The 22,899-nt window shown below is 38.7% G+C and overlaps 2 protein-coding genes across 3 annotated transcripts; one reads left to right on the plus strand and one right to left on the minus strand.

Annotated features, from left to right (window-relative positions):
* Positions 1-15,876: 15,876 nt before the first annotated feature.
* Positions 15,877-20,342, plus strand: pter (phosphotriesterase related). Of its 2 annotated transcripts, none has more exons than XM_054596219.1 (5): positions 15,877-15,959; positions 16,353-16,810; positions 17,196-17,461; positions 18,441-18,581; positions 18,976-20,342. In XM_054596219.1, exons 2-5 carry the CDS (start codon positions 16,379-16,381, stop codon positions 19,184-19,186), a joined length of 1,050 nt encoding a protein of 349 aa, XP_054452194.1. In that variant the 5' UTR covers positions 15,877-15,959; positions 16,353-16,378; the 3' UTR covers positions 19,187-20,342. The 2 variants fall into 2 exon arrangements, with proteins under 2 accessions (XP_054452194.1, XP_054452195.1); XM_054596220.1 differs by having other exon boundaries at positions 15,892-15,959; positions 16,364-16,810.
* A 544-nt stretch (positions 20,343-20,886) lies between these two features.
* c1ql3b (complement component 1, q subcomponent-like 3b) lies at positions 20,887-22,035 on the minus strand. Its single transcript, XM_054596463.1, has 2 exons — positions 21,424-22,035; positions 20,887-21,066 (listed from the first exon to the last, which is right to left on the minus strand). Exons 1-2 carry the CDS (start codon positions 22,033-22,035, stop codon positions 20,887-20,889), a joined length of 792 nt encoding a protein of 263 aa, XP_054452438.1.
* Between the last annotated feature and the right edge of the window lie 864 nt (positions 22,036-22,899).

A 22,899-nucleotide genomic window follows, 5' to 3' on the forward strand; every position in this document is an offset into this window, starting at 1 on the left:
TGAAATTCATTCTTTGGGCTTATAAAGTCAGCCAATTCAAGAATTTATGGTCTAACATTCTCAAAATTTCACTCATTCTTTGTCTTTCTTTCACCATGGAAACAGAAAGTTTAAAAAAAGTTGTAAAGATCAAGTCTCATGTCCATGTCACACACATTTCATGTGAGATAACATGACTGTAAATGTCAAGGTGTGATATATCATTTTTCCTTTCATCAAATGTGTGTAATCATTGAAGGAAAAACTTTAAGATGCATTAACAATTTCTTTAGGTACTTTAATATGGATGGTAGTGTGAGTGGGGAGGATTGACCAGCATGCATGTATTGATCTTCCACAACCCCTACATTTACTCAGAGCAGCTACAAAAAGGAGAATTTTAAACCATGTCATTAGTTATACAACTCATAGATTATGGCATCATCTGCTGACGAGAGAAAAATGAGAAAAATAGCTTCCGGTGCAAAAAAACCACTGGCCATCCTCTTTTTTCCAGGAGAGTGAAACATACACACCAACCAGTTTGCTGACTTCCAAAACCTTTTATATCCTGTCACCTGCTGTCTGTGTCCAATCAGGGAGGATCTTCGGAAGTAGTGCCACTTTAACCCAGGTGGCATCAATCTCCCCTCATCTGGAGCCAATTGGTAATCATATATACTTTGACAGACGATATTAATCAAATGTACACTCTCAAGAGGCATAACCAAAATAAAAATAATGTTAGTGAGGAAGAGAAACAAGTAAAAGTTTCCTTCTTTAGAAAGATTTGCCACAAAGACATTTTAAAGGGGAAGTGCACTCCTTCTTCTTAAAGGGTCAGGTAAATGATGTCCCTATATAAATGTTGTATCACAATTAGAGTTCTTTTTATGTCCGGTTGTAGAAATGTTGTAAAATGAAGATTAAAGTGCAAATCTTGGTTGTCTTTTTTTTTTAAAGATGGTTTAACTGTGTCTGAGTATCATTGATGTCACTGTTGCTACAACTATGATGGATAAAATTGGTTTCATGTCTTTGTGTTCATTTATGCTCAATGGATCAAAAAGTTAGACACACAGAGTGACACAATACGAAGAAGAGAAGGAAAACCGGGTCATCCACTTAGAGCCCTGCCTGGGAACGGAGCCCGGTTATGGAAACTGGCTGATTTATCTGAATGTTTAATGATTTTTAAATATGTTATCAGCTGGTACTGGAGGTGAAATGATATCAAGAAGATAAAGTTGGGCTGGCATAGAGCTGAACTTCATTTATAGAATGCAGTTTTTTTATAATGCAATGCATAACTTTAATTTATGCCAATAACCATTCTGAAAAACAGCTTTCGCTTATCGTTTTGACCTCCCTAATCAACTACAGAATAGTTTCTATGTTAATTGTATTAACATATTTCAGATAAATGTATGTGTTTTCAGGGTCTTTGAGCAGAGCAAATCTAAAGAAATATGTCTTCTGTTCAAATGAATCTTCCTAAATAAATTGTTACTACAGCTTAAAGTTTTTCCTCCATTGATTACACACATATCTCAGGTGAAATGAGTATGACCTTTGACATGGGATCTCAGTTTGTAAACTTTCTGTCGACTTGGTAAAAGATGTGAGAATTGTAAACTATATAAATTGTTAATATTCTTGAAGTGCCCTACTTTTTCTTATCCCGAAGAGTGAATCGAACTGGAAATGTTGGCAAATTCAAACCAGGCCAGGATATATTTGGATGATTTATCACTAGTTCTTGAAACAAAAATCATACCCTTGAAGCAATTCAACAAAACTGAGGAGGTGGTAGACAGAGGGTCGTCACACCAACTGTCCAAACTCTATTGTTTCTTCCCAAACCAGCAATTTCTGGCTATTTGGAACAGTCCATTCAGTCAAACCCAAGGCTTGGGAAAAAAAGAAAAGTGATGGAGTGACAGAAAATGGACCTATGTGTGGATCAAACTAGGGTCTTGTCAATGGATGGATCCCTCTCCATGCACAGTTGCGAAATAGAAAAATATACATTGGAGATCACAATGAAAATGCAACTTTTTATTATTTCTTCGCTCACTCAATAGGCAGAACACATACAGAATATCTCAGATATTAGTCAGATATAGCTGGGTCTGGGATGAAAACAAAACTTTCCAATTCAAATGTAGCAGAATCATGACATGATTTGGTGAAGTCGTTTCAATATTAAAAGCTTGTCAGGCTTTACAGGGGGCGAGACTGTAGGACAGGCAAGCCCATTCATTGGTCATCTCCATGAAGCCCGGTGCTGAGGTGAGGCCGCTCGCTACGATCAAAACATTCATTCACAAAAACAAATGGATCGGTATTAGATCTTTCTACATTCATGCTTCATAATCACTGGCATGTGCATATATGTGCATAACAAAATGTCTCTAAAGTTTAGATTTTACCAGCATACTAATATATAACATGAAAATTGATCAACCAAAATGATGTTTGACTTTAATATCTTAAAAGAAAAAGTATGGATGAGACAATTCATGTTGTGATGTGATCCAGAACTCACCTAACAGCAGGTTGTAGAGGTTGCAGTAGTTCAGTCCACCGTCAAGAAGACTAGTGAATCCAAGAGAAGTGGACTCTGCCTGGTGAGAGAAAGAAGTAAATAAGCGTTAATACAGGAACATCTATGCTAAGCTTTATGTTACCAATGACCCAATTATTAGTTTTTTTTAAAATTTACACTTGAATAGCAACAATTTGTTGCCAGATTGTGAGCACATATCTACTTAAATGTTTCTATTTCCTTATCTTTTTCAGTATGAATAAGAAGAAATTTGGGGTTGCTAAGTTGTGAGCCCACAAAAGTTGAATCCCAAATTCCAAAAGAAGCCTAAAAGCCATCAAGCTTGCGGGTTATATTAAACATTAAAATAAGAATAAATATCTGTCAAGTAAACACATATGGATACTGGCTAGAATAATGTGTCATCCTCCTCAGAAAAAAGGAAAGTAACATGACTGTGAATACAGACGAACCAAAGGAATTACTTTACTTTTGCACTAAAACAGTTTATCTCAGATTCTATAATCATTTCTGGTCACATCTTGTGGTAAAGCTATAACAACAACTTTACAAAAGCAACTTACTACTTTATCACTGTATGTTAAAAAAATAAGCGTCATGGATACTTACAGTCACACGGCAGCTAGGGGTCAGTATGGTGGAGGTAAATGTGAAGGTGATGTTCTCACCCTCGGGGCTGTCCGGGAAGGGTCAGTATGGTGGAGGTAAATGTGAAGGTGATGTTCTCACCCTCGGGGCTGTCCGGGGAAGTGTGGTTGGCTTTGATAAATACAGGGGTGACTGATGGCTGTTGGCTGACTGATTCCCTTGTAGGCTAATTTATATAAAAAATATCAGGCTTGACATGAGTACCAGTAAAAATCCTTGAAATTGATTTGGTCAAGGGTATGACTTTTGTGTCTTGTGGTGTCTTACTGGACCTTATGACCAGCCTGATATATTGTATTAATTAGATTGCAAGGGAAGCATTCACTAAGCCAATCCTCTCAGTACCGGTTCATACTGCTCTACCTCTTTCCTCTCTATGACTGTAGGCCTTTTGGTTTATTTTAGAGTCTGGGCTCACATTGTTTAAGACTCATCAGAGCAAGCCCAACTTTCTTTTATGATGTTAAAAAAGACAAAGAAATAGGGTTTGGCAATGGATTTACTGTACAATAACTAAAGAAATACTTAAAGTATGTGTAACAATCTGGCCACAAATATTACTAATGGAGTCGGAAATGTGTTGAAAGCCACTGATAAAGTCACTTTTCCTTTTGAATGTTAAAGTTTGACATCATTTTGAATGAACAGTTTTCATGTTATATATTAGTTTTCTGGTACTTTGCTTCATTAGAATTTAAACTTTAGAGACATCTTTGTTTTTTTAATGCCAATGCGTATCAAGCATGAATGTGGAATGATCTAATTTCCGTTAATTTGTGTTTGTATATTATATTTTGTTTGTAGCGAGCAGCCTCACCTCTGCAGCAGGCTTCATGGAGATGCCCAATGAATGGGCTTACATGGGCTTCGGAATCGCCACCTGTAAAGCCTGACAAGCTCTTATATTGAAATAACTTCACCAAATCATGTTATGACTTTGTGACATTTGAATAAGAAACATAGTCCTCACCCTAACGTCGAGTAATGCTCACAACCTTGACACAAGTACGGATTGAAAGTTTAAAGAAGTGCCAGGAGCAGTTACCAAAAGATCCCAAAGCTACTGAGTAAGCCCGTCCTCCACATAAAAAGTTACGGTCACAAGGTGCTGAAGATGTTTTTTTGTGTTTTCTCTTTTGTATGTCCTCCTTTCAGAACAACTACAGGCTGAGAACAGGCCCCAGCTCCACCACCACTTCTATAGTTTCTTCTTGGCTGCGTGAACTGCTCTACTGGATTTGTGAATCTATGAGGTTCTAGACTGATGTGCCATTGTAATATGATTTATTCTAAATGTTTCATCTGACAGAGACATTTGTGTCTGTCTGTTTTCTGTGTATTGCACCTCAGTGATCTGAAATGGAACCAGCCCTGGCCTATTCTTTACACAGCTTCTTCTTCTTCTGCTATCACTCCAGTCTAATTGAATATATAAAAAATATAGGCTACTCTACAAATACTTAAACTATTTATCTTGTTACTACTTTAATTATTGTTCACTTATACTGTTGTTACATGTACAATTACCACTACTGCTATAATTAGCACTATAAATGACACAGCTTTTTCCTGCTGCCTCTACTAATGACATCCGCTATCACATGGCTCCAACTGTTAAACTCTGATACGGATGCGATTTCACAAATTTCATGACAATGGTTACAGCTAATGTTGCTTGTGGTCATGTGAAGCCTTTGCAAATTGGTAACAATAACCAAATAATATAAATATATCATGACCAATTGTTACTATTAAGACTCCAGCATGACTGTTATGGCTGCAAAAGTACAACAGATGTCTCACAATCACAAGTATAACAGCTACTAAAGCTGGAACTTAATTTTTTTACTGCTGTCACTCTGTCGGGATGATTGTCACCTCACTTAACCTCCTGACGTCCCATGACCTCTCACCTTCTATTTCTATACAGCTCAGCCATCAGAGGATGGATCCCAACATCATCCCGCCTTGGATGAAACGTATGTTTTCATTGGCACTTAAATGATGCACATGTGTATTTTGGACAAAACCCTATATTGTTATTTCTTTAGGCCAGGGTTTTAAGACGATCGTTAATACTTAAATGGATTTAGTTTGTACAATTTTTTTGAAAATAAATATCTGTTTTATTCACTGTATCAGGCTTTTTATAAAATATAGTATTAATTAAAGTTTACAGGGTAGTATCACAGGGTTATCATGACATGCCCTGCTGATAGTTTAGGATAAGTGAAACATTTCCAGTGTAAATTCATTCTTTAAGGCAGGCAATGTTTAAACATGATGATGTGGGTTTACTCAGTGGTGACATCAAGGAAGACTTGATAGAACAGCATGTCATCCAGTTTAAAGTGGGGCAATGCAGATGAGGCTCTGACAACTCCTCCCTGTCGGCAGACTCAATCAAACGCTGCAACAGATTTGATTTAAAGAAATTTAGCAGTCAGATGACGGACCTACAGAGAATTTTATTATTTGAGTTGTATACAAGTCATTCTTTCCAGGTCAAGGCCTTCTTTAGGAAACAAAACTTAGCTGAGTGAATAAATAAAATCCTAATGATAATAGAAGCAATTTTATGGGTAAATAGAAAGGCAGTTAGTCTTCTCTTGTCTTAAGCGGTGTCTGTGTTTGTGTTTTATTGGTGTTTTTTCTTACTGGGCAGTGCTCCGGTTGTTTGTTTTTGTTATTAATTATATTAATCTATAAATAAGGATAATTTTTTCCTTTTTTACTACCAAGCTGGAACTTTAACTTCACTTTTGCTCTTTAAGTTCTGTATGTTTGGTATATATGATAGACCTACAAGATGTAAGGGGCTTTAATCATGGTATAAAAGCTATGATTTTCAGATTTATTTCAGGTTTACCAAGGGCATCAGAATTGCCTACATCATAGTAAGAAACATATAAAGTAACACTGTAAACAAACACAAATACATAACTTGGCAGGACCTCTAACTGCTATGACTTAAAGCATATGGGATTATAATCGCAATAAGACCAAAAGTTAATATCTTTAATCTGTTATGATCCATTTCAAACTTCCTAACTGGCCCTTGTGACTAACCTTTAAGTGCTCACTTTCCCTTTTTAATATGTCCATTATAGCTCAGTCATTATAGCTCAAGTTTTGCATTCATACTTCACTCTATAGAACGAGCAACCAGCACACTTTGAAGAAATAAGCTTCATTGCAGCCGTGAGGCCTCTGCTGCCGGCCGCTAACTGTGTGGCTCTCCAGCTGAAAGTGCTGTGTTTGTTCCTTATCACGCTTTCTGCAGAACACTCTGTTAAGACTCACCAATCGGCCTTAATCGCTGGCTTCTTTGTGTATTTTTATTGAAGCTCAGAAAGAAATTCTGTCACCTAGCAATGCCAAACATCAGACACCATGAAAGCATTCGCTGGAAGCGATTTGTTGCTGCTTTCTGTCATTCCAAGAATAACAATGCACTTCATACTGTGATAATTTTCTCTTTTCTTTCAGGCTGTTTGCGATGCTTTGTGCCGACGTCGGCACCAAACTGGTTTAACAGATTGGAGGCTTCAGTCCAGTGAATGGCTGTGCAAGTTATTTTCAGAATCAGAAATAACAATCAAAACACTTTATAGATCCCTGGGGGGGAAATTACAATTGCTCTTATATAAAGAAATGTAAGAAATATATAAAGAAATGTCTATGTAAAACGAAATGAACACTATGTACATAATGCTACAATATACAACACAAGTATAAATAAAATAATTTTAATGCAGTATAAATGCATCCTGACCGGCAGCTGTTGTGTGTCTGTAAGTCTCACAAATATTCGGTCCTTCACATTAATAGCTTCCCTAAATCAAGAGACTAACAACACATATAAACTCATTTATTTAGCTTGTTTGCAAAATGCTCAGTTGCTCTCTCTCGCATTCACCAGCCTCAACTACTGCAACCTCTACAACCTGCTGACAGGTGATTGTCTTTCTTTAATAGAGATTAATTATCTTGTCATGCACGCTGTTACTCTGGGTTATGATTCCAACATTAGTTTATAACTTCTCAAGTTTCGTTTTTGCTGTTTAAATACAATACATAAATGTGGAATTTATTTAATTTAATTTATTTTAGCAAGTGGGGTCAACTTGGAGATGACCAGTGAATGAGCAGCCTTGGTTATGGTTTTGCCACCTGTAGAACCTAACAAGCTGGCAGATATAATTATGGCTTGGTTACGTCGCATCATTCTTTCGAAACATTTGCAAAATAGGATCATGATTTGGGCCTCTGAGTCTGCACATCTGAGTCATGTTTTCTCATCAATGAATTAAACAAAATAAAGTTAGATTTAGGAAAAAAAAGGATTTAGTTAAATTAAAATGTTATATTATATACAATTTTTGGCAAAATGTACATAAAAGAAAATTAAAAGTAAGATATTCATACCAGCATTGTGCATCTCTTGTCATGCTGTCTCTGTAGACAAAAATGTCATCATCATCATCATCGTCATCATAAGATAATAAATTTAATGACATTTTTTCCAGCCACATTTAAACTCTTTGAAATCACTGTATTCTGCATCATGATCATTCACAAGTCAGATGACTAAGTCTAAGTTGTCTGGACATACTCAAAGTGGAACGGCACAAGATCAGGAGGCTTGACAGTCCGTAGAAGTCAGCAGTGGATGTCTACATATATTATAAAAAAAGAAAGATGCTCGTCAGCGAAAGAAAACATGTGACTTGTAACATTCAGTGATTTCTTTATTTTCCCTGAACCACCAACAGAACGACAGAATCCCCAACAAGCATGAAGCCTGCAGCTCATAATGGCAAAAAACATTATTGATATTTTAAACCTACCCAGTGTGGAAATTATGAAAACAACAACAAATGGAAACATGTCCCCGAAATACCACGAACAAAAACATAACTAATTGTATAGAAAGCGTTACCAATGTTATGTTTCTTATAGGAACATAGTTAGTGTATATTTCTATTTAAATGAACCAGTAGACATGAGGTTCGTCTCTGAATTCCAGCATAAAAGAGCATTCAAATTACTAGAAAAATCAAAAACATACTGGTACTGTACCATCATGAATGGTATACTTTGTTATATAAAAGAGTCCCTTTATGGAAAGGAAAGAAACAGTAGCTGAAGAAAATGGAGGCAAAATAATCACAACTGACACTCAAAATCACTTAAAATCTCTCATTTTAATCAAACAAACCAGGAAAAGTAAAATGTTGGTTAGGTGGTTACATATTGTATGATAGTATTTCTCCTTCTAAAGTATTTGATGGCTGGACACAGCGACAGCGTTTGACCTGAGATCCTTGTTGAATACTATTGTTATGGACATAAGAAATTTGTAATTGTTTAAAGAGCATACTGAGATATTATCTTTTGTAATAAACCTGTGAAATTGCTCAACTTTCGTCCAGATTCTGATGCAGCCAGCAGGCTGGAAGAGGCCTAAAGATGACAGGAAAACAATGAAACTAAATAATAATGGCATGAATCATTGTTTGAGTGTGACAACAGCAGAGTGTTAGGCATCTAGTTTTTATGAATAATCACTTTACTTTCAATTTAGTCATTTGCAGGGAACACTAGACTCAAATACCGCAGGTCTTTAAACTGATATTGCCTAATATTTTTTTTATTTTTGTTTCTAATTGTGTATGTTCTATGAACTCGATTCTCTTAAAAAAAAAACACCACACCCCGTAAACCAAACTTCAATTTTTGTAACATAAGCAAAATTTTACCCTAACTTGGGTGTCCTAACTAAAATGTTAGTCGCATACATGTTTACCTTAACTATAGTCTAACTTTTTAAATGATAAGCCATCGGGAATGCTATGCCCAATTATTGTTCTAGTGATATTTTTCATCACACATCTAGAATTATTTTTCGTATAGTCGCTCACACCGTTTCCTGTGAAGTTAATTGCATTTTCACAAGGAACTTCAGACTCAGAAATGTTGCCAACAAGAATGGTATTAAGGTCAAAGTCCAACATTTAGTCAAACAGTAACATTTCCTGTCTGCATGATAAGTTAAATTGTTAACAGGCTGTAAACTTCAATTAAAGCAGCCTGAGTGAGTCACTTCCTTGTGGAGCACTTTATAGGTGCCCCATATTAACTACTATGTTTTTATTGATTATGCTCATTCCCCTGTGTGGAGACAGCTGAGTTGTTATTTGATTATCATTTTGTAATTTAGTTCACAAGCAATGTTCGGTTATTACATTAAACTAGGTCTCAATAGGTCAGCTCCACTTGTTCATATTTTTGTAACTCATGTGTTCCCCTGATGATTTGAAAACAGAAATGATGGCGTTCATTCAGAACAGAAAGGTGAGTTTGCAAAAACACAACATTTTGTCATCTCAAATGTAGCTTTTATTGTGTAAATCCATTCTCTGTATTTCTATGACAGGATAGAACTTTAACAGTGACAAAACACAAATTTGAGTTATCACAATCATTTGCAGGCAGAAAGTCCAACTCCGAGGCAGAGCCACTCGTTAGTGAACTCCACGAAGCCTGGAGCTTTGTTGAGTCCACTTCCTGTCCAGGAAACAGAAAGACAATGATTAACCATGAGAGCAGGGTAGTTACAAGTTCCATTTACTACGTTACATGTACTCAAGTAACTTTTTAGAGTAGCCTATATTGTACTTGTCAGTGTAGTTTCAATGCAGAATATTTTTACTCTTAAGTAGATTTTTTTTTTACTCTGTCACATTTGGATGCATTCATCATGCTACTTTATTATGTTATGCATTCCTGATCCAACAAGAGGCAAGTGGTCAGCTCGCCCCCTCCAGTACTGACACAGCACTGTAGAGGCCTGGCTATCTGAGACACGCTGGTCCCAGGTCAGGGAAAGATAAGAGACTGATATGGCCTACTTCTCCAGTTTTATTATATTCATGTGACCGGAGAGACCTGGATGTTATTTGCGGCTGTCAGTGATGGGAACTGGGACTTCTATACTGGAATGATCAAAGTTTAAGAACACTACAACATGTTGCCACTCTTTATATATACTTTCTGACATAACAGACCCAGTCTTTACTGCACACGCACACGATTTTCTGATTTATTTTGGCAAATAATAATAAAATAGTAAGCAACAAGCAAAAAAATCAAAGATAATTCATCACAAAAAAACACATATGTAGTTCTTTAAATGCCTGTGTTTTTTTGATTCCACATTTTAAAAGACAGTATTCTGCCTGTGTTTTTTTGATTATTTTTGAAGTTACTCGTTACTCAAATATTAAGTAAATACTTTTGTACTCTTGCTCAAGTAGTTATTTTGATGACCGCTTTAGAAAAGTAATACTACTTTTACTTCAGATTTTACTTGAGAACAATCTACACACAGAGATGGTTCTCAATTTACAAATTTCAGGGTTGGATCCTTACTCTGATTAGAAAATATCATTTAAGATTATTCCTGACATTTTGACTAAAATTAAGTTTAATGAATTTCAAAATAAGGTCAACAATAATATCACTGATCAGTCTGTAAAAACCACCTACCCTGTATTATGTTGTGGAGGTTACAGTAGTTGGTGCCGTTATCTAACAGGCTGAACCAGAATGAAGACACGGATGAACCCTGAACAGAAACACAAAAACATTTCAAAAACACAAAAACATTTCAATTGATTTCAATTCAAAAATGTATTTATATTCAAAAGAGCCATCTATAAATAACACTTTCTTGTTATTTCTTCTAAAATGAAAATACTTTTCACCGATGGTTATTTAGATTTAGTACAAGTTGCCCTATGGATACAAAGGTCTCTGTCTCACCTCGACATGGCAGCCCATGCTCATAGCTGTGGAGATCGTGGTGAAGTTGACACACTCGATCTGGCCGACTGAAGAGGTGTGGTTGGCCTGAATAAGGGCCGCAGTCACTGGGCCCAGCTGGATTAGAACCACAAAAAGAGCATTTTGCAAATCACTAATAACTATATCCATAATCACTAAAATAAAATCCATGCAGAACTAAATTTCTCTTCAAGTTTCTCACCTTGTATGAGCCCATGGCTTTGATCTGAGTCACGATGGCCATGTTAACTTGATCACATGGCACTCCAAACAACCTGGGAACAGAAAGAGTCAAATGTCTATCTGTCTAGCTATCTATTTATTTGTATTCATATATACTTATTTAGCTGTTTTTTCCATTATGTCTTATGTTATATGTTACCGTAACCCCACTCCACGTTCACACTGCGTGAACCATCAGCTGTGAGAAACAAATCTAACTATTCCTTGTTTACAAATATATGAAGTCTTACCAGACAATCTTGCAGAAGGCATGTGTTGGATCAGTCGGTACGCCATTTGTGACAATGCACATTCCCAAAAAGAGAGCGCAGGCTACAACCAAAGTCCTCACAGCCATGATTTAGTTTGTTCCGTCTTCCAGAGTTCTCAACAGGAGAGTGTGGATGTAAGGGTTTGCAGTAAGGGTTTTTATAGGAGACTGTGTGAAAAAGAAAAACTTGGAGACCACTGGCTTGTCATGTGGACCCGTGGAAAAGTGATTTGCATGACACTTCACATGAACTGCATGGCATCTTTCACACCAGCAAAGTTGGATTCAACAGCCTGAATTCAGGCGGGGCATTTTAGGACATTTTTAATTTGTAGGTTGCAACTAAGACTTGATAAGTATTGATAAGATGTCAGAAAATACTTTAGTGTGCATATTTGAGACTTCTGAACACTGAACAAAAATCGACAGGGCTGAGTTATTTTAGGGTTTGTGAATTGGTTAACTATTACCTGTCTATATTATGTTGCAGCTCAAATAATTTTGATTGATGGGAGAAGGAAGTTGGAGGACTTATGTAAGATTGAGAACAAAAGGTTTACAATAGGCCATCAAATTTGAAAAATGAATCGTACTAGACTAGCTGGGAAATAATACTAAATACAAAAGCTTTTGTAGCTACTGTATTATATAAAAAATCTTAATAAACATTTATTCTAGGTAGGGAATCTTGTTAGAGTATATAAGTAACCTATTAGAGGAGCTGGGTGATGCTTGGTGGAGCATCAGTGATGCTGCAGGTCAGGAGTGCTGAGTTGACCTTAAGGGGTTAGGGACCAAAACTGTGAGTGCAGTTTTTTGGGTTTTTTTTGTCATCGACATAACTTACTGACTCAAAAACTCTGTCATGGTATGGAAGGACTTTCCAAAAAAAGCTGCTCTACAGAAAAAAAAAAGCGCTCTACAGACCATGGAAACATGGTCTGTAGAGCGGGGAAGCCATCAGACCCCCCAAACTGTATGCACACTACAACGAACATACACACACACTCATTCTGCAGAGATAGTTTACATGAGGTCAAGGGGTCGGTAAACTGCATGTGGGTGGTGCAGCGCTCTAAAGAAGGCCTCCCCTAAAAGATACACATCTCTAAAGAGAAGAACTCATCAGACCAGAAAAACCCTGTTTTGTTTAGACTGTATAGGCTGACAAACTGGGGCTCCACAGCCATGGTCACTGATTTCTATTTCTCTATTATTTCTTTGCCTATATATATTTAATGCAGAGTACAAAAGCGATAGTTACAGTAGAGTCACTTGAAATGCTAGCACAGTCTTACTGTATAAAAACTGGAATTGAAGCGTAACGTTAATCACATTTTGCTGTCTTTTGAAAATATGTTTCTCCATTTAAATTCTGAAGTTTTTAAGGGTGAGGGATTCAATTCATCACGGTGCCATCCTTCTCATGAATCATTAAGTTATTGATACAAACCAAATTTGAAACAGACATGCCTATTGATTCACCAAGCGTGAGGCTCGGGACAGCGTAACCAGCGTTTACATTAGATAAAGACCAGAGAAAACAAGCAGACCGCAGTCAACCGCTGTGTTTTATTGTCATTTGAGGAATTTAATTTGCCTGAAAGCACCCCAATAGCCCCTCAGGAAAGAACAATGTTCATTTTTTCAGCTCAAGTACAACAGTGGGCTACTGCAGTGGAGGAATGTAACTTAGTACATTTACTTGTGTACTGTTCTTTTACTTTACTTGAGTATTTTTATTTTCATACTTCTACTCGACAACAATTCAGAGAAAAAAAAGGTTATTTTAAACTTTTTACTCCAAAACATTTATTTCAAAGCTTTATTTTCTTTACAACATAAGAATTTGCACAAAAAAGAAAGAAAATGTACAAGTACAGCTAAAACTATTAGTCGATTCATTGACCTATTGTGAAAATCCTTTAAATATATTTTTTGATTATTAAAAATGACATTTTGTGGTTCCAGCTTCTCCAATGTTAGACTTTGCTGCTTTTTCTATAAAAAGTTAAATAATTACATCAAACTACTTTAATCTTGCTAGTATTTAATGCATAATAATTATTATGTCATGATATAATATATATAAGAGACTACATTTACTTTTAATTATTAAAGTTATTTTTCCTGATCAGACTTACTGAGGTACTATTACCAATGCAGGCCTTTTACTTGTAATATAATCTTTTATTAAAGTGTGTATTAGTACATTTAATTAAAGTCTGAATATTTCTTAAAAAATCTAACGTTTTACTGCCTCATCAAACTGCAAAAGATGTGCCTCATCTCTGTCTGCAGAGGGCACCAGACCACAACACTCTGCAGAACCTAGAAATCCTCTCAGGCCTCTGGCAGTAACAGAGATATCCAGACTCTTTCTCTTACAAACATTGTCTGCATTGATGGAGTGTTTACTTGTACAAATGTATATTGCAAGAGTGTTAACTTATAGAAATGCAGAGGGGAACAAAGAAAATTATGTTTAAAGTGAGGTCAGTGGTGAGTTGAGGGCAAAGAGGCCATGCATTTCCAAATAAAATGTGATGGCTATTAAAACAGGAATGAAAAACAAACCTGGCATAAATAATAACAGGGTTTCATGTTATACAGACATATGCATCAAACTGTCTGTCCACATGTGAGAGTTGGATTAAAGTCATCCATCTCCTCGAGAAGCTCCATGTGGTCGTGTCTGTCCAAAACATGTCAGCGATACAAATGAATGGGAATGACAATATTCTCTGTCACTAATGAGGAACCCTGCAGTGGGATGGTACTCTAAATAACGGCAACGCAACAACTCGTTTACCACAATAGACGTTGTATAGTTTGTGAGCTGGTAAATTCATTTTTGCATCTTGTTTTTCTTCCATTTGTTGGAGTCACAGATGCTGACTGTATTGATTTTGTCTTTCAGCTTATTATCAGTAGTGTTGCTTAGTTATTTCTAAGACATTAATGGTGCTTTACTTTCATTTTGGCAGTTTTATTTCACAGAACTTTGTGATTTGTGTCTGTTATTAAATGTTATCTTGAGGCCCTACAAGCTTTGTGCGATATATTCCTAAATGTGTAAAGAAATCAACATTTCAGAGCCCCTGGTCAAAAGCTTTACACCAGTATTCCTGACCTCAAGGGAAATTTTGCTAAAACATGTGAAAAGGGAGTGACCGTAATCTACACGGGATAAAATTAATAACTCTGTCTCATCTCAGAAATATTCATCTGCATCTAAACTAGAGATAAAAAAGGCCTGCAGTGGCAATTCGGTTTTTCCCCAGGCGCTTCCATGCATGTTATTTTGCCCAAAAAAGTAGAAATAAAAAATTTAACCAACCTTGATCGTGAACATCACAGCTGCTGGTCTGTCTACAGAGTCTTCGTCTTGCCAACAAATGGACAGCATAGGCTCCGCAGTATGTGGATGACTGTTCACAGGGCAGCTCCATGCAACCGCAGAACAAATGCTGCTGTGGAGACCATCTGCTGAGTGAGGAGCACAGACACACAGAGAGTCACAGTCTGTCTCTGAAATCATGCCTCACCATGTTCTCCAAAACTATAATATCAAGCTTTTTTAATGGCAGCCGGTTACAGTTACGTATTTGCTTGTAGGTCAATTGAATTTGTGCCTGCAGGTCTGATATTGGGTTTGTGTAAATTCACCCATAATAACGAGTGTAATAGTTGGAACCTATGCTTTATAAATATTAATTGAATCATATATTATTGTTTTATAGACCGATTCTAAGTCTTTAATGATGAAATGTCTGAATGTTGACCTCTGACCCTCTGAACACACAGAGTCGTAGAGCATAAGAGACAGAAATCTGTTCACTAACAATAACAACCTATTAACATTTACAAGTGCAGACTTTATGGATCCCCGTAAAATCCCTTTTAATAATGACTTAGTGACATTTTAAGTTTTGCTGTTGGCTTATTGAAATGTCAGAAACTTTGTTGAGACATTTTCACGCACTTGTAACCAAAATGTTGTTCTTATTAATGAGAAAAAGGCACTCGCTATTTATTCACATTTTGTTTATATATTTGTTGGTATATGTTAAATTAAACTCGTTAAATAAGAATGAAGGCTAAAGTTGAAAGATACCAATAGGTCCATATTGTTATCTTCAGACACTTTTTATTTTTGACTAAAAACATAAATAAGTGAACAAAATATCCACAAAAAGTCCACAAAATATTGAAAAATAACTATTTTTCATACTAAAATTTGATTTTAAGGACATTGCTCGTCTTCAGACAACACGGGGTTCTGTTGACGTTCAGTCAGCTGTACTGTGGTCTCGTTCTCGCGAGATTTCCCACTTCTCGCGCTTTTTTGCTCCTCTAATCTGCAAACAATTGCTGAGTTTCGGCTGGAGGCTGAGCTGGACAGAAATAAGCAGAAACAAGGTCAGCAATTTGTCTCTCAGCTGTTTCGATACAGCTCAGGATGTTAGTCGGTGAAATCTAAATTAATTGCATGTTGTATTCGGTTGATTTGAACGAGTTACACCTCAGGTTTTAGCCAGCTAAACTTTAGCTTACTCAGGTTTTGCAGTCCAAAGTACCCTTCCTGCAGGCAGTGTTACGTCACGTCACTACTGTTTGCAAACACACTCTCCTGTCTGATCTGTGACAATGTTGCAAAAACGTAACATGCACTAATATGTGTCTCATTTATAAATAGATTCACAATATGTGTCTCATTTATAAATAAATTCACAATATGTGTCTCATTTATAAATAAATTCATGATATGTGTCTCATTTATAAATAAATTCACAATATGTGTCTTATTTTCAGGTTGTTTGAAGCCCTGAACATCAGTCATGTCAGAGTTAAGTGGGAAGGTCCAAACCGTCCTGGGTCTGGTGGATCCGGACCAGCTGGGCCGAACCATGACCCACGAGCACCTGACCATGACCTTCGAGTGCTGCTTCTTCCCCCCTCCTCCGGGTGACGAGGCGGTCGCGGAGAACCCGTTCCAGATGCAGCACATGCACTGGCTGAGGCAGAACCCTTACAGCTGCCACGAGAACCTGCTGCTGCAGCAGGAGACCGGCGCCGTGCAGGAGGAGCTGCTGGCCTACAGGAAGGCCGGAGGGGGCACGATAGTGGAGAACACCACCACGGGCATCGACCGAGACCTGCCCACCCTCAAGCAGCTGGCCAAGAACACTGGGGTCCACGTCATCGCGGGGGCAGGGTTCTATGTGGACTGCACCCATACTGAGGCCACCAAGAGAATGAGCGTGGAGAAGGTGAGCCCCAGTCTGGGCACAATCCGGCATGCATGGCACTGGTACTGATCGTCTCAATCATAAGACAGGAAGAACATCCTGCTTTAGTTTGACGTGCCGACAATTTGATACATCTCCAATTCTCTCAGCTCGTTCAAGGATATCTTTTGTATCTTTTGATTGATTTGAACGGGTTTCCGGCTGCTCTGTGTATCCCCTTTTGTAGTGACGCACTGAGAATGTGCACGTAATCGTCATGGATGTTTAGAGATTATCATTCAAACCTGATGTGCTCTGTTCATGTGCCTGTTGGAAGAGACAGAACTAAAAAGGCAGTTATGGTCATTTTCATTGCATTAATATGTCAGTGAATTGTCCTAAAGAGTCCTCGTTTCCTGCCCGTCAGCTCACAGACATCATCGTCAGCGAGGTGCTTCACGGCGCCGACGGCACTGACATCCGCTGTGGCGTGATCGGGGAGATCGGCACCGGCTGGCCCATCACGGAGAGTGAGACGAAGGTGCTGAGGGCCACGGCTCACGCTCAGACACAGCTCGGCTGCCCCGTCATCATCCATCCCGGCAGGAATCCAGCAGCTCCAGCTGAAATCGTCCGGATTCTCCAGGAGGCCGGTGGTGACATCAGCAAAACTGTCATGTCACACCTGGACAGGTGAGAAGTCCCTAAAAACAGTTATTTCAAGACAATAAAATTATTTTTTAACAGTGTAATAAAGCTGTTAGATATTGACTATTAGTTACATCACAATTAGGGCGACCTTTCTCTGAAGCCTCACTACTTCCTGTCCCACATCCCCTCCCTGATTTTCATGTTTCCCATTACTAAATAAAGAAATGCGTAAAAAATGATTATCCATTCATTTCACCATCTCCCATGTGAATATAGCTCTAGCTCTGTATGCACTACAAGAACAACAGCGTTCTTCCTGTTTGGTGTCATAAGAAGATCCTTGTATTCTGGCAGTTAAAGGCTTTTTAACGGACATCATGTTCTTGTTGACTTCTTGTTGAGCATAGTAATGTAACACAGTCGTTGTGTTATAATGTATTAATGTGAAAGAATGATGTCCAACCAAAACTTCAGAGACATGTAGTTACAAAAAACACGACGCTCATTATTTTAAACTCCCAAACAAACTGTGGATATATATCAGTGAATATTCAGATTATCAATGAATGTAAAAAAAAAAATAAGGGGGGGAAAAGGTACATTTAAACATTATGTTGAATCGCAAACACAACACTTTGTTTGTTGTTGCACAATCGGCAAATTTGCATCACTGGAAACATTTTCTGAGCCGTGCTTGCAGCAAGACAGACCTTTTGAATGTATGTGGATGTAAAATCTGACTGGAGATCAGTTTAAACTGATGTGCTCTTTGAAAAACATCTAGTTATTTTTTGGCTGAAAATAAGAGAAAACTTAAAAGGGATCAATTGTAGACTTGTGTTTATGAGTCAAATAGTTAAGGACAAAAAACTATTTATGATATACATTCAATTTTAGAATAAAAAAAAAAAGTTCTTGCTTTAAAACTTTTTAGTTCATAATGTTGATTCACATTTCATTTTTACCTTATCATTTAAAACATTCACCTTCCTTCAAATAACTCTCTCTTCTCTTCCTGCAGGACCATATTCGATGATGGAGAACTGCTTGAGTTTGCGAAGTTGGGGAGTTACCTGGAGTACGATCTGTTTGGAACAGAGATGCTGAACTACCCGTATAACCTGGAGGTGGACATGCCCAGTGACAGCCAGAGAGTGAAGACGTGAGTAACACTGGTCAGGGTTAAACGTGTGTTTTCAGTGCCATTTCTTTTGTGATTAGACGTGCCTTGTTGATGTGTCCTCACATGACATTTAAATGTGACCTCAGCGTTCAAATTTGAGATCAAATCCATTTAAATGTTTCTTTGAGAAAGTCCCTTAATATAGTCCTTCATGTTAGTGTATTTAGCCACATCGGGTGTAAATCGTTTTGAGAAAAATGCTGCTTTTGTGTTTTACACCATGGGTGATGAATAACCGGCCACATGTTAGTCCTGGTTACAAAACTAAATGGTTTAACAACACATGAAGGCAGACTTTCAATGACAGTGTGTTCTCTACCAAATGTTTCCGGCAGTGTTATGTTTAAGGCCCCTCGTTTTCTTTCATGCTCAGCTTGGCGGTCCTCGTGAAGGAGGGCTACGAGGACAAGATAGTGGTTGCGCACGACATCCACACCAAGAACCGCCTCACCAAGTACGGCGGCCACGGCTACTCTCACATCCTGAAGAACATCGTGCCGAAGATGCTGACGAGGGGCATCTCGCAGCGGCAGGTGGATAAAATCCTCATCGACAACCCCAAACACTGGCTGACCTTCAAATAAAGCAGAAAGAGAGACCCCAAGGAAGGCGTTTCGATGTGGCGATTATTTTATCTTCAGGTGATGACTGAACACACGACAATAAATACTTAAAGATCTTTGCAATAATGACTTGCAACATGCTTTTGGACCCTCAAACCAATGAGCTGCTGTGCATGAATTTGTCTTAAATGTCAATATTTCAATTTTTCAGCTTGGCAAAATGTTTAGTAACTTTGTCTTTCCAATGGAAAATAATTACAGCCTGTTGTTTCATCCAGCTGAGAGAGTTTTAACAGAGGCCATCGTTAATTAAAACTTGATTTCATATTTGTGATTATATTACTCACTTTGTAAACGAATAATACGGAGGAGCCTCGCACGATCACAGTGCCTTTCATGAGCAGACTTGTTTTGGTTCCATCATGTCTCCAAAAAAATTGCTTTACTTGACTCCATCAATGCGAATGCAATCTAAAACAAATATTTCCTTTTACTCTTACGGTGCTCACAAATAGGGTGCTAATTGATTTTTCAATGTCATCGTTGTTGCTCTGTCTTTGTACGTGTCTGTGTTTGGTGTCTGCAAACACGTTTTATGGGATGAAAATAATGAGCGTGTTAGTAATCAGTATGCCGCTCTGCTCTCGACACAACGCGGCTGTGTTAGATGAGTTGTCCTGTTGCCCCTCAGTGGGTGTCTGGGTGCCTATGGGAGGCTGAATGGATGAAGGACACGTTCTCTCATCTGGGAACAGGTGGCCTCACAGGGTGACTTCTCCACATGATCAATGGCGAAAAAGTGACTGTGCTCCGTGAAGAAAAAAAAATCATATATAACTTTGATTAATCTCCTGAGAGGATTAAAAAGTGAGCAAGAAGATTTAATTTTTCCATGATATCTTACACATAAACTGACATTCTTAACTGGAGGGGCTTCGCAATCGGCAGATGCATCGTGGAAACATGTCTGTCAGTGTGACTGTCCAGTTTTGTGATGGTGACTAAGCACCAGACCACCCTGTTGCCCCAACCAGCTGTCGTATTTAGACAAGAAAAAATGAGTTACAATGATAATGTTGTTACAGTGCTTCAATGTGAACATCAGAATGGCCGTTGTTATGCTGCACATAGTTGAAATGCCATTTTATATATATATATATATATATATATATATATATATATATATATATATATAAAAATCATGCATCATTAGGGCTTTGAACATTTTCACTCAAAAGGCAACAAATATATTTAAAAAAATAAATAAAGCACACATGGACTAACTACACTGTGAACAGAGTGGTGATTATGTGAGTATATATATATATATATGTATTTTTGCATCTATTATTCAGTGCTAAAGGTCAATACATTGAACTTTCAGTCTACACTCAGCAGGTTACCACATCAGCGAACTTAACTTATAAAGCTGAACAGTTCGTTCAGGGAGCAACAGTGACACTAATCAATCTGACAAAGGTACAATTGACACTTTAACATTCATTATCATTAATCTGTAGTTACACTGTAAGCTCCTCGCTTTTGCAAAGTACAGTTTTTTTTGTTCCTCATCACGTCCTCCATATCTTCCTGGACTCTTTTTTTTTTTTTTTTTTTTTTGCAATATGGAAATGGTGAGCTCTGCCTCCAATAATCCAACTGACATTGAACTGTGCATGAGCAGTGAAGCGACCTATGTGCGGAGCGGATCTTCCTGGTCCTCAGTCAGCGTACAGCATGAAGCCGGAGAAGGTGCTGTACTTGTTGTTGTTGCCCCCGTGCGCCTTGCCCCCGTCCAGCTTGATGTAAATCTCGTCCCCGGGCTCCAGGTGCAGGACGGCACTGTTGCTGGCGTAGTCGTAGTTCTGATCGGCGTCCTGGGCGATGGCACTGGCTCTCACCTGGAAGGCACAAAAATGGACATTTCTGCTGAATGAAACGTGTCTTTATTTCAAAATCAGAACCGCGGACAGCTCCGTCAGTGACGTCAGTTTAATTTCTAGTCCAAAACAACCCGCAGACAGCTTCACTGGATGTTAACTGTCAAGGAAAAATGTGTTATTTCCAGGTTCAACCGCGCGTAAAACTTGTGCGTAAAACTTGTGCGCAAAATGCGAAAAGTACACATTTGTTCATCAAATGAGGCTCTTCATTGTAGTCCTTCTCTTTAGTCATTATACACTTTTGACTTAAGAGTTGGCTAAAAGTTAAAACAAATCAAAACAATTGCAACATAATGATATCATGAAGCGTCCTACCTGGTTGTTCTTGCAGAGGTCAGCCCACATGCTGGTCCCATCTCCGCCTCGCATCAGCACATGGTAAACAAAGAAGTAAATCCCCGGGATGGAGCAGGTGAATTTCCCTGAAGAGGGGTCATAGTGGTTGCCCAGATTAGTGACTACGTCGTCGAATTTCAGCACTTCATACCCCTCGTGCTGCTTCTTCAGTCCTGCATAAAACGCAATCTTTGGGATGGTGTTGTAGGTGGCAGCGCTGATGGCTCCGTTGGGCCCATGTGCTCCAGGTTCTCCGGCCGGACCCGGTGCCCCCCTGTCACCGGGAGGACCAGCAGGACCAGGTGGCCCCGGCTCGCCCACCGGACCCCTGGGACCCATCCTCCCGACGCGCCCCGGCTCTCCCTGAGGACCCTGGATGAACGTCGGGAGAGACTGAACCAGCCGGTTGTCTTTGATCGGGTTGGTTGCCTTGGCCGTGGCCGTGGCCGGGGTCCCGTGGGAGTCGCACACCATTTGACAGGAGCCGAGCATCTCGTAGCGAGCAGGGGTCCCGGCGGTGTTCACCACGACCGGGATCAGAACCACCAGCACCAGCACCAGCGCCACACCACAGACACCAGTTGCGATCATCTGCGCTCTGCGGATTCGCTGAGTTCTCCGGGGTGGATGGTCTTCCAGCCTGCTTGTGGGCGATGCTTTTGCAGAGGGAAAAAAAAAAATGCACCTGCTCTTGTTTTCTTTCGCAACTTTTGGAGATAAAATAGTCCTTTAAATGTTTATGCGCAAAAGTAACCATCCACAACTTTTTTTACGCGCTGCAGTATCCGCCCAATTGACTCATCTCCACTTTTATCACTGCTAGAAAAACAAACAACAAAATACTTTCTGAGAGGAAGAAAAAAATATCACAACCTGCGTTTTATGGTTCTGTGGCACAAAGTCGGCTTCCTAAGTTTCTGCCCACCACGGTGTCACAGGAGAGACTGCTGGGCTCCAAACGAACCGTTGCCCGCTGATGTGTTTTGGAGAGTGAGGGGAGGGGTGGAGGTGATGGATGAGATAGAAACCATGCATTACTTCAATCAAAAGAGAGATAGGGAAACATATTCATACCCTGTTTGCAACTTTGAAGCTCTGAAACGTGACTGCATTATTTATTTGATGTTTTTGTTTGTGGAGTCAGAGAGCTACTTAACATCATCTCCACAGGGTTTTAATGCATTACTTTTTCTATTGATGCCCATAGTGCTACATCCCACAACATGTTATTAAAACTCACCCACACAGCTCTAAAGGTCTTGAGCATAATTAGGGCCATTAAAGACAAAAAGCTATACTCTGTTGGCACCTGGTCACACCTCAGTGGCTCCCCGTGTCCAATTTATCACTTGGAGAAAATCTATAGAGCCACTGAAAAGAAGGGAGGGAGTCAGTAGGAAGCTGGCAGTGAAGGATGACTTCACACAAATATACAGGTGAAATGACTAAATGCTA

Source organism: Anoplopoma fimbria, chromosome 3 (genome assembly GCF_027596085.1).
Source record: "Anoplopoma fimbria isolate UVic2021 breed Golden Eagle Sablefish chromosome 3, Afim_UVic_2022, whole genome shotgun sequence".
Taxonomy (NCBI): domain Eukaryota; kingdom Metazoa; phylum Chordata; class Actinopteri; order Perciformes; family Anoplopomatidae; genus Anoplopoma; species Anoplopoma fimbria.

What these genes read in the sequence shown, in the direction of transcription:
- c1ql3b (XM_054596463.1), bottom strand. Translation starts at nt 22,035, where the DNA reads ATGATCGCAACTGGTGTCTGTGGTGTGGCGCTGGTGCTGGTGCTGGTG. An exon ending in ACCTCTGCAAGAACAACCAG is followed by an intron (nt 21,067 to 21,423) that starts GTAGGACGCTTC and finishes TGTGCCTTCCAG; the next exon opens with GTGAGAGCCAGTGCCATCGC.
- pter (XM_054596219.1), top strand. Translation starts at nt 16,379, where the DNA reads ATGTCAGAGTTAAGTGGGAAGGTCCAAACCGTCCTGGGTCTGGTGGAT. An exon ending in AGAGAATGAGCGTGGAGAAG is followed by an intron (nt 16,811 to 17,195) that starts GTGAGCCCCAGT and finishes CCTGCCCGTCAG; the next exon opens with CTCACAGACATCATCGTCAG. An exon ending in GTCATGTCACACCTGGACAG is followed by an intron (nt 17,462 to 18,440) that starts GTGAGAAGTCCC and finishes CTCTTCCTGCAG; the next exon opens with GACCATATTCGATGATGGAG.